The 16,373-nt window shown below is 40.3% G+C and overlaps 1 protein-coding gene across 2 annotated transcripts in view; it reads left to right on the top strand.

Annotated features, from left to right (window-relative positions):
- The window catches only part of sdccag8 (SHH signaling and ciliogenesis regulator sdccag8), a 426,566-nt gene that overhangs the window by 26,365 nt on the left and 383,828 nt on the right, over positions 1-16,373 (top strand). For both annotated transcript variants that reach the window (XM_063055502.1, XM_063055503.1), the window contains exon 4: positions 85-195. In XM_063055502.1, the coding sequence (XP_062911572.1) occupies positions 85-195 (111 nt within the window). The remainder of the gene's footprint in view (positions 1-84; positions 196-16,373) is intronic.

Genomic DNA, 16,373 nt, shown 5'->3' with positions numbered 1-16,373 from the left:
TGTATTTGTGAAGTTACTTAAATTGTTAAGTTTGGTAAATAGAGAATAATTATTTACAAATGTTTTGACTTATTTTATATACAGAGACCAGAAGAAGATTCCGATCACTCACCGTCTGTTCAAGATCTGGTACGTATTCTTAACAACCGATCAGAATACATCCGGCATTTGGAGGCAGAGGTCAAACTTTTCAAGGTTGGTTCCAGTGTATTTATTTCTCAAATAAGTTAATAATGAGCTGTTAGCTCTTTGTACTTTTAATTAAAAATAATTTTTCTTCTCGCCGAAACAATATAGCAAAGTAATAATGTATTTCTACTATCCTTGTGTGCCAGATTAAATTTTAGGCACTTCTACAGTCAGTATCTATTAAATGAACAAACAGGGGAACAAGCAAAAGAAGCTATCCTTTCTTCCCTATTTTCGTTAAGAATTCAAAAGGATTTTGCCCTTTTCCCAAATATAAAACCTTCTTCAAATTTGCAATCCATTTTAAATTTTTCTGTTGACTTGATATCTATTCTATAGTTCAGTCAATTTGAATGTGAAGATATGGGGCCAGAAGCTCAATTTTGCTTACACTGAATTGTTGCTGAACGAGAGATTTGTTCCATTTTGTTACGGGCAGAGATGTACATTGTGAAATAAATTATGTATTTATACAACACCAATTGTGACCTTTGTATTACCCCTTACTAACCACTGGTAATATCCACAGGTCCAGAAAATTGTTCAGATTACCTCTGAATTTGCTACTCCACTTTACAGAAGGAAATGTTGACAAAGGTGAAACACACACATGTGGTGCAATTCAGGGTGTGACCAAGGTCTAGGCTACAATACCAGCCAAGGAATTTAGCTAGGGAGGTACATGGACCAAGATGAAAATGCGTTTAACATGTGCATGCTGTTAAGATTGTGCCCATGGCCTATAGCACTTAGCCATTGATACCCCAATTCACATTCACTTCCAGCCATTCCTGCAATGTCACAAAGACTTATTATTATATATTAAATAATATATTTTTATAAGGGATTGTGATATTCAATCACATCTACAGCAACAGGCAAGATGTGGCTGCTTTGTGGTCACAGATTTGCTCACTAGTTTCCCAATTATAAAGATGGCATTATTTTCATATGTAAATCTCTTAGTTGTATTACACTGCTCTGATGCCTTGATCTGCTTTGGACCAAGCAAGTGGCTAAATGTGTATCCTTGTTACCTTGTCCATGAACATAATGTTTTACACTTGTCATTTCGAAGACCCAAATGATTCCACTTGTCCGATGACCTTTTTAGAGGGAAGTACCACAATGATGTACAGTATTTGATAGTTGCATTCATTAGTTCAAATCCAACACTGTGCATTGGTAGTTAGCAGGCATGTGATTGGCAGAAAGGTCACGGGAAAAAAGCTCTTGCCTTACCCTCTCACAGTTTGTCTCCGAGTCAGCTGATGGACACAATGGCCACGATTCTATACTGAGCCACACATGTTATTATAAATAATTGAAAATCCACCTGAGACGATCCTCCCACTGAGTGCTTCCGTGAGCTGCTTACAAGTAGTTCTTATTCTTTCAAGCACATTCTTGACATGCCATCATTAACCTACACTAAACTCAGTGGCGGTGCCAGATGTTTTTTCTTGCTGGTGCTACAGTGGGGCTGAAGTATTCAGTGATGGTGCTGAGGGATGTACCCTATGGTAATATGTATTCGCAAGGTCAGACACGTGGCATTCAAAAGTCAGATTCAAGCATTATATGCCTACTATAAATGCCTCTGTTGATTCACAAGCAACAGCAATTGATAGATATAATATAGAAGTGAACTGTGACAGTGTCAACAGCATTGGAGACAACCTGGGCCACATACAGCATAAATAAACAAACAACAGAGCATCCGACCCACAGCGCACAACGTGAATCACGCACCAATCCCGCAATCAGCGTCAAATGCCTGCTTTTCGACTGAAAAACACACTAACCCACAATGTCCACTGTTATTCGCATTACATAGATCGACAATGCCAAAAGATACACTGTTATTAAAGTCAAATAAGGCAAACAACAGATGCAAGGCTTTACCAGGAGTTGGATAAATCGTACTCTGACCCTGCAATACCTCGATTAATTCAGCTACTTAATTTAAAACAAAAATCAACAGAATCACCGCTTGGAAGTCTAAGCAAAACCAGTAGGCTTAATAGCAGTAAATGTAATATTTTAGGATTTACAGGAAACATAAGGACTATGGGGTATCCACCACAAAATAATAATAATAATCAGCATTAGTCTTAGCCCAAATTTTTACAAAATCAACTGCATTGACCATTGATGTTTTCAGAGAAGCACAATCCGTCTGTTGTTGTGATTGGTGGTAAAAGCATCAATGATTTTCTGGATGTCAAGTGCTTTGGTCCTCTGGCTGTTTATGGCCAACAGGGCCAAGTTGCTGTTCCGAGCATCGCCGCTGCTATTCCTCAGGTAGTTTTTGAGGCGTCTGAGGCAAGAGAAACTCCATTTGCATGAGGCAGATGTCACAGCTACAGTCAGTGATACGCAGATTAGTTTGTATAAATCTATAAATGCATCGTGGTAGGGTCTCATTAGAGCTAGAAATTCCACTGTGTCATTCTCTGTCTGTCCTTGCCAGAGACTCAACCACAGCTCTCATATACTCACGATTTTCTTGGACAGTCTTTGCATGTCCTTTGTCAAGCATATTTCCCAATCTTGAACTGTCTGGTTTTCTCAATCTGAATTCGGCCCGCACCTCCATAGCAAACTTATGAGCTGCACTTACATGGTGGATTTTGAAAGCTGTTGTCGCCTTCCACCAGTTGCGGAAACTAGTGACAGTGAAGGTGGACTCAGAATGGAACCCATGTCCTCCACTCAGGAAATGCCTGCATGTGAGGCAGAACGTAATATCTTTCGTGATCGAATATTCCAGTCAGTCAAACCAGCCACGAATAAAATTCCTTTCTGATTGTCAAACTTGTTGCAAGCAGTGAAGTGTACTTTTTCAATGCTGGCTGATGGGGTCCTTTCTCAGGCTGCTGGCTAACATCACTAACAGTATTCCCACTAGCACTAGGAGCAGCTTTATCCACGTTCTCTTCCGAATCCCACTCCGTTTCTTGTTCCTCTACTTCGCCCTCACACTCCTTCGATGAACTGCTGTCGTCTTCATCCCCACTTGCTACTTTCTGCATATCACTTTCAATTAAGACATGCTCAGGCTGGGACACCACTGATTCCTCTGGATGAGGTCATTTTCTCACTAAAAATCGATCCATTTTTCACGCCACCAAAATAATGCAAGTGCCAGGCCCACGTTAGCTTGTAAAAGTACTGTGTGTGTGTGTGTGTGTGTGTGTGTGTGTGTGTGTGTGTGTGTGTGTGTGTGTGTTCGTGTTCTGTTAGCCTCGTGAGACCATGGATCTGCGCCTGGATGTATACTATCAATCTCTCGCGTGAGTGAGAGTGAGTGACATCACCACCTTAAGTGATCTTAGATCAGCTTAACTGATCTGAGGACAGCAATGGCAAGACATTGACAATGAATCTGTGAATCTGACAGTGGATCTGACAGAGTTTATAACTTTATTGCTGTGTGGGTGTTATGGTAATTGGGGGCACTGTTTCACTAGATCAACTGGAGAAACAAGCTGTATTCAAAACTATACAGAGAAAACAAAGCAGCTGCAATTTGTATGTGAAATTTCAGTTAATTTCTTGGTGGTGCTACGCTGGTGCTATTGCAATTTCTGCTGGGGCCATAGCACCACCTTAGCGCCGCCCCTGACTAAACTCAATTTTCCCTCATCAAAATGTCTAAGAAAAAGCCAAATTTTCATGATTTCGATTAGGGAAGAATTACAGTGAAAAAATGGAATTAGGCATTACAATGACATTGACTTTGAATATACAAATTGAGTAGGTTTACAGGTATACCTACTTATGAAGTAGTCTTCAATTGTCATTCCATGTGACTGATAATCATTCTATACTGCAAAAGCACAATTCCATAGCCGTTGGAAATCCAAAATAAGGAACTCTATAGAGTTGTCGACACAGCACAGCACATCATGGAACCCAGCCTTTCATCCATGGACTCTGTCTATAATTCTTGCTGCCTCAGTAAAACAGCCAGCTACCCCAGACAGTCACTCTTCTCTTCTGCCCTGCTGTTATAGTTCTGTAGTATGATAAAATGGGCTCTTGACTTGACAGTCTATCTTGTTGTGATCTTGCACCTCATTGTTCACCTGCACTACACTTTCTCTGCAACTGTTACCCTTTATTCTGTTATTGCTTCACCTTGTTCTATCTCAATGCACTGTGTAATGATTTGATCCATATCAATAGTATGCAAGACTAGTTTTTCAATGTATCTTGCTACATGTAATGATAATCTTCCAATTCCAAATAACTGTTCTGGGTTCATCTTCAGAGGAAGAAATAGTTATATCAGGTTAGTATCTTTTACAAGAAATGGTCCACTTGTGTTTTGAGCATTTTTATGTTTTAAATCTATTCTAGGTTATTTATATCAACTCATTGTGTGGCAGATTAGTGCAACGGTGTGAATAATGAGACAAGCTCGTAGGAGCAGCTAGGTGGACTGGATGGGAGGAAGTGACTGAGAATTTGTAAGGATGTTCTCTAATTCATTGTCTTTAAGTCTCCCATCAATACTCTGCAGCAATACTCTACTCCCATGCATGCAACTGTGTTGTTAGTGATATAACCTGAATGCTGTTGAAGAAAGGATTATAAAACAGGTGAAGAAAGGAAATTTCAGCTGGATGCATGAAGCTTTCGTTAATGTCAGTAGACAAAATCCTTCATAGCCTACAGCCTTTAATTGCTTCTTGAATGTGTGTCTTGCTAGAGCCCCTCTGAGATGCTTTCCACCAAGAAATGCTGAGACTGTATTCCAGATGGACCAGCATCTAGAAATAATAATAAAAACAGGAAATGGTGGAAACACACAGCAGGTCAGGCAGCAGCTGTGAAAAGAGAAACAAAGAATATTTGCAAAATATTAAATATGTTTCTTTTCACCAACGATAATTGATGTGAGATTTTCACTTTTTTAAATTTCATAGTTCCAGCATCTGTAGTATTCGTTTATTCAAAAAGTAATGAGTTAATTTTCTTGATCTCCTAGCCTGAAACAAGAATTTGGAGAGATGACACAGCCTGCACACATACTTCAGTGATAGTTGTGCAACACAGAAACAAGTGCTTTAGCTATCACAACAATGACTACTTTTTGCCCATTTACATTAATCTATTTACCCACATCAACTCTGTAATGTTCAATACCTTACCTGTTTAAATGCCTTTTTAATATCTCCTAAATATAGTGATTGTATTTGACTCCTGATGTATCTCCTTTGCACTCTGTCCAGCACTGCTGCATACTTAATGTGTTGACCAGAACTGCACATGTTACTTCAACTGCAATCTAATCAATGTTTTGTAGAGTTGACCCATGATGTCTCTACTTTTTTATTCTGCCCGAACCTACGAAGGGAAGCATGTCATAAGCATCCTTCTCTACCCTGTCCAACTGTGACTTAATTTCTTGTGATTGGAACTAAGACCAACATAGGAAGTTAGGTTACTGCTATGAAACTGTAGCTGAACTGCATCTATGTTTGGTAATAGCCTTGGCAAAAACACAAAGGAACAACTGTCTAAACCCATTTGTTATTTCACACATACTTGTTACCAGATGCAAAATTTCCTTGTTGTATATTTAAAGGGCTTGAATTTTTCAGTTTTGATTTATGGTTCAGTTTCTGGGTACTTTTTTTAGTTATTGCTTATTGCAAAATCAGTTACTTTCAGTTATTGTAAAAAAAAACTTTGGATAAATGGATCAACTATGATAAGTTGCTAATTATAAATAATATATCCTCTTGACATCTACATTTATCTAGGTTTTTTTCCCACTGTCTGGTTTCCTGATTAACGTCCATGACTATTTATATTACCAAAAACTAATGACATTTATCATTAGTCTGAGAAAAATATTTGCCATTTTGACATTTACGTTCCTAAAAGTGATAGATTTCTCTTACATTTGTGAAGGTTGGTACTTCTGCAGGCAGATATCTGAACATTTATTTCTAAATCTGCTTGAAAAAAATCATCTTCATAATGTTTTTGTTTGTATCTATGAGAAGTTAAAATGTGGGGAGTTATCATGTAGTATTGCAGCTGAGAAAAATGAGAGAGATGGGGAGGCATAACTGGAGAAGAGATGGCTTCTTAAACTGGAGAGTCTGCAATGAGATGGTATTATCTCATTGTGATAAATTGACCTTTAAAAATAAAGGGAAGAAACTCCTTCATTTGGGGGTTTGTGAGAAGTCATGTCTATTTAAGTTGTTGGAAGAAGTAATACACTGTGTGGTTAAAAGGTCAGCCAATGAATGAACTCTTGGATTTCCAAAAGGCATTTGATTGGGATGTTATTGCAAAGTAAAAGCCATAAGACTATAATATATAGGCCATTTGGCTCATCATGTCTTCTCTGCCATTTCAACATGGGTGATCTGTTTTCCCTCTCAGCTGCAATCTCCTGCCTTCTCCCCATATCCCTTTATGCCTTGACTAATTAAAATGTATTAATCTCTGTCTTAAATTTACCCAATGACTTGGCTTCCACAACCTCCTGTGGTAATGGATTCCACAGATTTCACTACTCTCTGACTAAAGAAATTCCTCATCTCTGTTCGAAAAGGACACTCCTCTATTTTTAGGCTATGTGCTCTGTCTCAGACACTCCCACCATAGGAAACATCCTCTCCACATCCACTCTATCAAAGCTTCCACCATTCAATAGGTTTCAATGAGGTCACCCCTCATTTTTCTGATTTCCAGTGAGCACAGGCCCAGAATCATCAAACACTCTTCATACGGCAAGTCTTTCAGTCCTGGAATAATTTATGTGAACCTCCTTTGAACGTTCTTCAATGTCAGCACTATCCTTTATTACAGGGGTCCCCAACCTTTTTTGCATTGCGGAACAGCTGACCCCGGGGAAGTGGGGAGGAGTAGGGTTGCCAACAGGATAGAGTAGTAGTCAAATAGGTTGTGTTTACCCCGAGAAAGACTACAATGGCCATGAAACCTTGCGCGGCACCAGTGCATATGCGGGTACGTGCCGATTTTTCTTTTCCTGTTTTTAGAGATTCTGTTTGGGGGGGGGAGGAGTGTTAATCACGACCAGAATATTGGTGCTAAGTGGCTAATACACTCAATTTTGTTTCTAAAAGGGTTTATCTAATGAATTTAATATTAAACACAGCACATATTTTCCTCGCATGAATATAGTGATAAGTCAATTATCAGGGAAGGACAGGAGAGCTTGAAATAAGTGTTGAACGAACTTCCAGTAGAAGTGGTAGAGGCAGGTTCGATATTATCATTTAAAGAAAAATTGGATAGGTATATGGACAGGAAAGGAATGGAGGGTTATGGGCTGAGTGCAGATCGGTGGGACTAGGTGAGAGTAGCGTTCAGCATGAACTAGAAGGGCAGAGATGGCCGTTTCCGTGCTGTAATTGTTATATGTTTGTATAAGTCAATAGCATCATAACATTTTATGTAACGTTTGGATATTAAACACACAGCACATATTTTCCCCGTATGAACATATAAAATCATTGCAACACACCAATATCGCTGAATCAGTGGGAGCCCTGGGCCGAATACTTGTTTTCCTGCAACAAGGCGGTCCCATCGAGGGGTGATGGGAGACAGCGATACTCGAAGGGGGGATCCTTATGTCCAGTCTATTCTGCAATTTAGTTTTTGTTGCATTCATTGTAGAGATATGTTGGAAATGAAAGCAACATTTTCAGTGTTTTCGTGGCTATCTCAGGATATTTAGCCTTGACTTTGATCCGGAATGCCGGCAGAGATGTTATGTCAAACATACTTTTCAGCCCACCATCATTTGCAAGCTCGAGGAGTTGATCTCCTTCCCGCGCTGACATGGATGACGCGTGGGTAATGACCTCGCGTGTGTAATGACCGCGCGTGCGTTCAAGCTCAACAGTGGGCGTGACAGGGAATGAGGAAAGGTGCAGCTGACTCCTATCGCCGAATCATATCGTTTCCTCGCGGCCCGTACCGGTCTGCGGCCCAGTGGTTGGGGACCGCTGCTTTATTAGATAAGCAGCTGAAAACTGCTCACAATACTCCAAGTGAGGCCTCACCAGTGCTTTATCAAGTTTCAACCTTGCATACTTGCTTTTATATACTAGTCCTCTTAAAATGAATGCTTACATTGTTTTCGCCTTCCTCACCATAGTCTCAAGCTGCAATTAACCTTTAGGGAATCCTGCACAAGGACTCCCAAGTCCCTTTGCACCTCAGATTTTTGAATTTTCTCTCTATTTTGAAAATAGTCTATACTTTCTTCCAAAGTGCATGACCATACACTTCCCAATACTGTATTCCATCTGCCACTTCTTTACACATTCTCCTAATCTGTCTAAATCCTTCTGCAGTCTATCTACATCCTCACCTATCTTCATATCATCTGCAAACTTTGCTACAAAGCAATCCGTTCCATCACCCAAGTTATTGACATAGAACATAAAAAGCAGTCCTAACCAAGACCCCTGTGGAATACCAACCAGAAAAGGGTCCCTTTCTTCCCACTCTTTGCATCCTGCCAATCAGCCAATGCTTTATCCATGCTCATATCTTTCCTGCAATACCAGTTGCTCTTAACTTGATAAACAGCTTCATGAGTGGCTCCTTGTCAAAGGCCTTTGGAAAATCCAAGTGCACAATATCTACCGATTCTCCTATGTCCTCCGTGTTATTTCCCCAGAGAACTCCAACAGACTTGTCAAGCAAGATTTTCCCTTGAGGAAAGTGTGCTGACTTTGGCCTATTTTATCATGTGCCTCCAAGTACCTCGCAACCACATCCTTAACAATCAGCTCTAATATTTTCCCAACTAGCATCTCTGACTGGTATGGGGCGGGGGGGGGGGGTGCATTTTGCTCAGAATCGAATGAAGCAATGGAAAGTTGTAAAATTAGTCAGCTAGTCTCTGTAGTATCCAAGACATTTTCAAAGAGTAATGGCTCAGAAAGGCAGCATCTTGTGCTTGTGAACCCCGGTGTGATCCCGGTCATATTTCTGCGAAAGAATGAATTTGCAGTCCAGACATTGAACTGCTTGCTGTGAGTTTGTGTATGTTTAATGTACTGCATGAGTTCAGCCATCCCATATTGCTTGCTGTCTACATTCCGCCATCCTGATGCTGTGTGTGATATCATGCACACTATCATCGTGAGACTCCAGACTCAATACCCTAATGTGTTCATTGCAGTGTCAGGAAACTTCAACCATGTTTCTCTTTCGATAACACCAATCCACCTGTGATCACTATGTCAAGTGTCATACAAGAGAAGATAAACATTGGATCTCCTGTATGCAAATGTTAAAGATGCATACAGCTCCACAGCTCTCCCCCCACTTGGAAGATCAGATCATAACCTGGGTCACCTCATTCCCTTGTGTGAGCCCAAAGTATAGCAACAGCTAACTACTACCAAGATGGTAAAGAAATGGTCTCCAGAAGCCATTGAGGCCTTGAAGGGCTGCTTTGAGGTTACTGTTTGGAATGTGCTTTGTGAACCATATGGGGAGAACATTAATGGATTTACTGATGGCATCACTGACCACGCCAACTTCTGTGCAGACACTGTAATACAGTCAAAGACTGTTTGCTGTTTCCCTAACAAAAAACCATGGTCACTAGTATTCAAATTGCTCTTCTCAACCACAAAAAGAAAGCCTTTTAGATCAGGAGAGAGGGAGGAATTGAAACTTGTGCAGAGGGAACCAAAGAAGAAGATCAAGGTGGCTGAAGAGGAATACAGGAGAGAGCTGGAGAACAAGTTTGGGCAGAGTAGCACATGGGAGGTGTGGAGAGGCACGAAGAGCATCACCGGCTTCAGTCAGCCTAGTTGTAGAGCCTCGGAACACAGTCATGAATGAGTTAAACCAATTCTTCAAGAGGTTTGACAATTGCTCTCCTGTACAACACCCGCTCCCCCCCCAACACATCAGTCCTGGTGCTGAGGCACCCAATGCTCCCTCAGCGCTTCCCCTCCTCCTTCCTCCCTCCTCCAGTTCAATACGTGGTTGAACAACACAGACTACCACTGTCTACATCCCCTCATCTTCATGTGCCCTTCATCTACCATCCACACACCAACTGCTATCATCCCGATCTTCACCTCCCCCAGACCCCACTTACCACCAACTCCCAATCATTATGAACCCACCTTCACTATTGAGCAGGTGAGATGGGCTCTCGGGAAACTCAGACACGTCAAAGCATTGGGACCAGATCGTGGGAACTCCTACGTCCTGAAGGAGTGTGCTGAGCAGCTGTCTGGAGTTCTCCAGCGTATTTTCTATCTGAGTCTCAGCCTGGAAAAGGTCCCAACAGAGTGGAAAACATTTTGAGTACAGGGACCACACATGATGGGCCAACCGAAAGTCGTGAATGACTACCATCCAGTAGCCCTGACCTCACACAGCATGGAAATGATAGAGACGCTGATCCTGGCTCACTTCCAACCCCTGGTCAGATCAACTCTGAATCCCTTGCAGTTTTCATACCAGGAGCACATTGGAGTCGGCGAAGCTGTCATTTACCTGCTGAACAGAGCCTACTCCCATTTAGGTAAGCAGGACAGCACTGTGAGGATCATGTTTTTTGATTTCTCAAGTGCCTTCAATACCATACAACCCTCATTTCTGGGGGAAAAGCTCTGTTCAATGCAGTTTGGCACTACCATTGTACCCTGGATAATGGACTATTTGAATGGCAGACCACAGTTTGTGTCGCTTCAGAGCTGTGTGTTAGACATGGCTATAAGCAGCTCTGTCAGCAGGGGACTGTTTTGGCTCCCTTCCTGCTTACCCTGTATACCTCAAAGTTTAGATACAACACTGAGTCATGTCATCTGCAGAAATTCTCTGATGACTCAGCAATAGTTGGGTATATGAAAGGAGGACAAGTAGATGAATATATGGCCCTGGTGGAGGACTTTGTCGAATGGTGCAAGCTGAATGACCTGTAGCTCAACTTTAGTAAGACAAAGGAAATGGTGATGGACTTTAGGAAGACTAAACCTGCATTGCTCCCTGTTACTATTGATGGTGAGGATGTGGATGTGGTGAGGACCTACAAGTACCTTAGGGTGCACCTGGATGTCAGACTTCAGTGAAGCACCAACAGAGAGGCTGAGTACAAGAAGGGCCAGAGTTGCTGTACTTCCTGAGGAGATTGAGGTCCTTTGGAGTACACTAGTCTCTCCTTCACGTGTTCTATCAGTCTGTTGTGGCCAGTACAATCTTCTATGGGGTGGTGTGCTGGGGCAATGGCACCAACACGGGAGATGCCAACAGGCTCAATAAAGTGATTAGAAAGGTAGGCTCTGTTAGAGGAGTCAAACTAGACACACTGGAGGCTGTGGTAGAACAAAGGACCCTATGGAAAATCCTGGCAATTCTGGACAATGTTTCACACCCTTTGCAGAACAGAGGAGCACTTTCAGTAATAGACTAATACAACTGTGCAGCTCCAAAGAACCATTCTTGCCCTGGGTCATTCGGCTCTATAATAGTCAATATTGTAGCCATGGAAGTAACCTCCTGTTAGACTGTTTGAGGTAACTTATTTTTTTATTCTTTCTTACTTCTCTTCTAATACTTGTATATCTGTACTTGTAATGCTACTGTGACACTAATTTCCTTTGAGATCAATAAAGTACCTATCTATATCAGAGGTAGGTTTTTTTACACAGAGTATGGAATGCACTGCCACGGATGGTAGGAGAGGCTGATACAGTGAGAGATTCCTAAGTGGGCATATTGATGGAAGAAAATTGGAGGGTTATAGGCTCTGCAGGACAGAAGGGTTAGATTGATCATGGAGTAGGTTTATTTCGGTTGGCACAACATTGTGGTCTGAAGGGCCCATCCTGTGCTGTACTGTTCTATAAATATTGCTGTGAAGCTTATGAAATAATAGACCAAATTATTCTATGAAAGCAGGTCATGATGGAAATATTTAACAGGTCAGCAACAGCTATGAAGAAAAAATACAGAATTAATGTCTTAAGTTACAAAGTGGTAAAAGCAGACAAATCAAAAAGTTTTTTAAGATGGAGAAATAGGCTAAAGGAGTTTAAAAAAAACTTTAGAATGGAAGGCAGCAGATATTAAATAGCAAAAGAAATGAGGAACCAAGACAAAAGCAGATGGTCATAATTTGAGTGAAAAAACAAAAAGAAAATGAATCTAGATCAAGCATAATTTGGTATTCCGGAGACCTTATGGAACCTGGAAAAATCCAACGTGCTTAGTCAAAAGATGAGATACTGTGCTTCTAAATAATATGTATCTTTATGGGAACCATAACGTTGAGACAAAGTGTTCAGAGTGGGAATGGAATAAAGTCATAACTGACCAGAAACTTGGGGTCATTTTTACAGTCTAGTTGCAAAAGTGGTCGCCATATATTTTCTGTCATCCTTTTTCAGAAGATACCACATTACAGTCAGAGAATATAATGCACTAATTGATAAATGTACAAGTTAATTTATCTCTTGCCTGGGAAAAGAAATGCCTATGGCCCTAAATCGTGGGAAGGGTGAAGATTAAATGGGCAATTAATGTTGTAAGTTAACAGTACAAGAAATAAAATTGTCAGAAATTTTAATTTCATGACTTTAATTGTAATACATGCAATACAGAATCAGAGTCAGGTTTACTATCACTGGCAACATCATCTTCTTCACATGCCTTGCGCGTTACACACTTGGGTGCTCATGGCTGTCCACATCGAACGATCCCTCGCAGCAACAATGATATCTCGCACACTCAGATCTGTTAGTTCTTTCACAGTGTCCGTATATTTTCTTCTTTGCCTTCCTCTTCCGTGTTTCCCAGGCATACGACCTTGTAATGTAAGGCATTCTATTTCTCCCTTTCTGATGACATGACCCAGGAATTTAAGTTTCCTCTCATTTAATGTTCTCATTAAAGATCTTTTTGTATGTGTACGTTGGAGTACTGTCTCATTGGTTACCCTATCTCTATATGATATTTTCAGCATTCTTCAAAGAAACCACATTTCTGTTGCTTCTAAGTTTCTTTGGAGTTCTGGTGTTATAGTCCATGTTTCGGAAGCATACAGTTGGGAGTATCCTGATGTTTTGATATTACCATACATTTGGTTTTTTTAACAGTTGATAGTTAGACCAAAATCTGCACTTGTTTGTACTACTTTATCTAGAAGGATTTGTAGGTCTTCTGCAGCACTTGCTATCCGGATGGTATTGTCTACATATCTTATTGTTGATGTTAACACCTCCAATTTTTATCCCATCTAGGTCTTCTATTTCTCTGATAATCATTTCACTATAGATATTAAATAATTCCGGTGAGGCAACGCATCCTGTCTAACTCCTCTGAATTTTAGTCCAACAACTTATATTATCATCAATTTTTACCACACCGTTTAATTCCAATATAAATTTTGAAGCAGTTGTTGGTCCCTTCCGTCAATGTTTAGCGAGAATTTGAAATAATTTTTCATGTTGCACTTTGTCGAATAATTTAGTGAAATCAATAAAACATAAAAAGACATCATTTTGATATTCAATTGCTCTTTCTGAAAGCATTCGTAGTATGAAAATTGCGTTCCTAGTTCCTCTATCCTCAATAGACCCATATTGCAATTTAGAAGTTTCTGGACTTGTTTTTAATTCGACTCAGAACAATTCTTAACAAAATCTTTATTATGTGACTCACAAGACTGATTGTTCTATAATTTTCGCAGTCAATAATTCCAAGAATTTTTAGCAGAGTTATAAATACTGATTTCTAGAGATCGTCAGGCAATATACCAGACTCATATATGCCATTAAACTTCAAAAAGAATATCTATGCCCAGATCTTCTAGGGCTTGTATCATTTCCACTGAAGTTTCATCAGGTCCAGTGTCTTTACCATGTTTCATGCTTTTCATTGCTTTAGTTATTTCTTCTTTGGTAATAGGTGGCTCTGTCTATCTGTTTGTGACCTCCAATTAGCACAAACGGTGCAGACAGCAGCACTTTTTTTGGCTCAGTCAAATTAAAATGCGCTAACTTACAGAATGCAGGCAAAGTTCAGGGTTATATATTCGTATAAAATTGCTCAATCGCCAAAAATCAATAGGCTGGCTTTCACCCGTGACCGGATCGGCCATCATGGAAATCGGGACGCAACAGCCCGATGCATGCACATGGCCAGCCTCAGCAGCGACACCTACCGGAGCAAAAGGGCAGGGCAGCTCTATTTCGAGGGGTCACATTTTGCTAATCACCATCAGCATGTGCAGGATTGGGACAGATCAGACTGCCACCCATCAATAAGAGATAATTAAATCTTATTGTAATGATGTATTCGAGACACCCATAAAATCCTTTGCTGCAGTCAAAGGACAGCGGTGACTATATCACATCCATTTAGGAGAGCACCAACCACATCATCAAGAATAATCAGCATCCTTTGGTGTTACTGCTTCGTATCTTCTATCCAGCGTTAGGGTAAAAAAAAAATGGTCAGCCTAATTATGCCGCATGGAAAGGGAAGGAGGACACTATAGTCCAGAGATGACGCCAAACATCGTCGGGAAGCGGCAAGGAGAGGGAGAGAACAAGAATCAGATGAGGCCAGGGCTGCATGGCTCCAGGATCAAAGAGTCAGGACAAAAAAAGATGAGAGAAGAAGAGACAGAGGAGGAGAGGCATGCACGTCTCCAGGATCAGAGACAAACAGCAGAAGGGATGAAGAGATGGGGGATGAAAGGACTGCACGTCTCCAGAATGACAACGAGAGGCACAAGAGTGGCAGATAAACCAGAAATGATGCCATCAAAAGTGTCCTTCATTAAATGAGGAGGAGCTATATTTGCTTTGCTACGCATCATTCTTCTTTAATAAACTGAGGTTTTCTACTTCAGTTTCCAAAACAAAGCAATACCAATGGCATTCAGAAAAATTTAATGTTCATTCTGGTCACATCAGACTACACTACCCTTCTCTCAAAGGGTGCCCCAACGGGTCACCCCGTTGTCTAGTTATTTCTAAAGCATTCATTGATGGTAATGGAACCACTGTTGAAATTTCCACCTAGTCAATCATGGAAAGAAGCAAAAGAAGGGAACCAGACAACAGTGTGAATAGGGTTGATACTAATCAACAGATCACCTCGCTAGGTAGGGGTAGTCATGTGCTGCAGATGACACCAGACTGTCATCCAGAGACTGTAAGCAACAGGGAAAGGCTAAGGGTAGCAACATGGAACATCTGTACACTTTACCAGAAGGAAAGTTGGACAACACATTAAATGAAATAAAAAGGTTGGAAGTTGATATCTTAGGCCTGTCAGAAATTAGATGGACCGACAGTGGAAAATTCATTAAGAATAGTTCTCTGATGATGTATTCTGGAGGTCAACAGCATATGTATGGAGTTGGAATTATTTTAAACAAACAAGTATCAAAATATCTTATGGGATTTTGGGCGATATCCGATCAGCTGCTTTTAGTTAAATTAAGGGGTAACTCTTTTACTATTAGCATAATCCAAGTCTATGCGCCAACAAATGATGCGGATGAAGAGGATATCAGCAAGTTTTATGAAGATCGGTGTGTCAGAAACAACCAAGTGATCACCAATACTTGGTGTAAAAACCATCCACGTAGATTGTGTACTTGAATCACCGGCATATGTCGTGAAATTTGTTAACTTACTATTTGTTAACAACTTATAAAATATTGTTGCATTTTCGTGAATCTCTTGCAACATGGAATTATATTTCAGTTTTATCCTTCTAATAACAAAAGCAATTTAAAAGCCACATTCAAATCATGAGGGGCTTTGCTACAATGCATAATGTTACGGATAGGTAAAAAAGCTTTCCTCTGACTTTACACTTGTCAGCAATATTCATTCAATAATGATGTGGCAGTTAATAAATAGAAGGGAAAAGGCAGCATTGCAACTCCAGCCTTGATGCTTTCGAATTATCATTGCACTCATTACCAAAGATTAATTCTCCTGAGCACAATAAATTAGAAGTTTCAATATGGTGAAATGCTTAGAAACCTGGGTTTTAAATATTTTTGTTCAGATTTTCTTGTGTTCCGAAATTAAGTATAGTGCAGCAGTTGCACATGTACTTACAGAAAATATATTGAATTATTCTTGCATTCAAAATTTATATCTTCTGGTTTTAAAAATGTGATAAGATTAAAG

The sequence above is a fragment of the Mobula hypostoma genome, chromosome 8, assembly GCF_963921235.1.
Source record: "Mobula hypostoma chromosome 8, sMobHyp1.1, whole genome shotgun sequence".
NCBI lineage: Eukaryota > Metazoa > Chordata > Chondrichthyes > Myliobatiformes > Myliobatidae > Mobula > Mobula hypostoma.
This window is presented reverse-complemented; position numbering and strand designations above follow the sequence as displayed.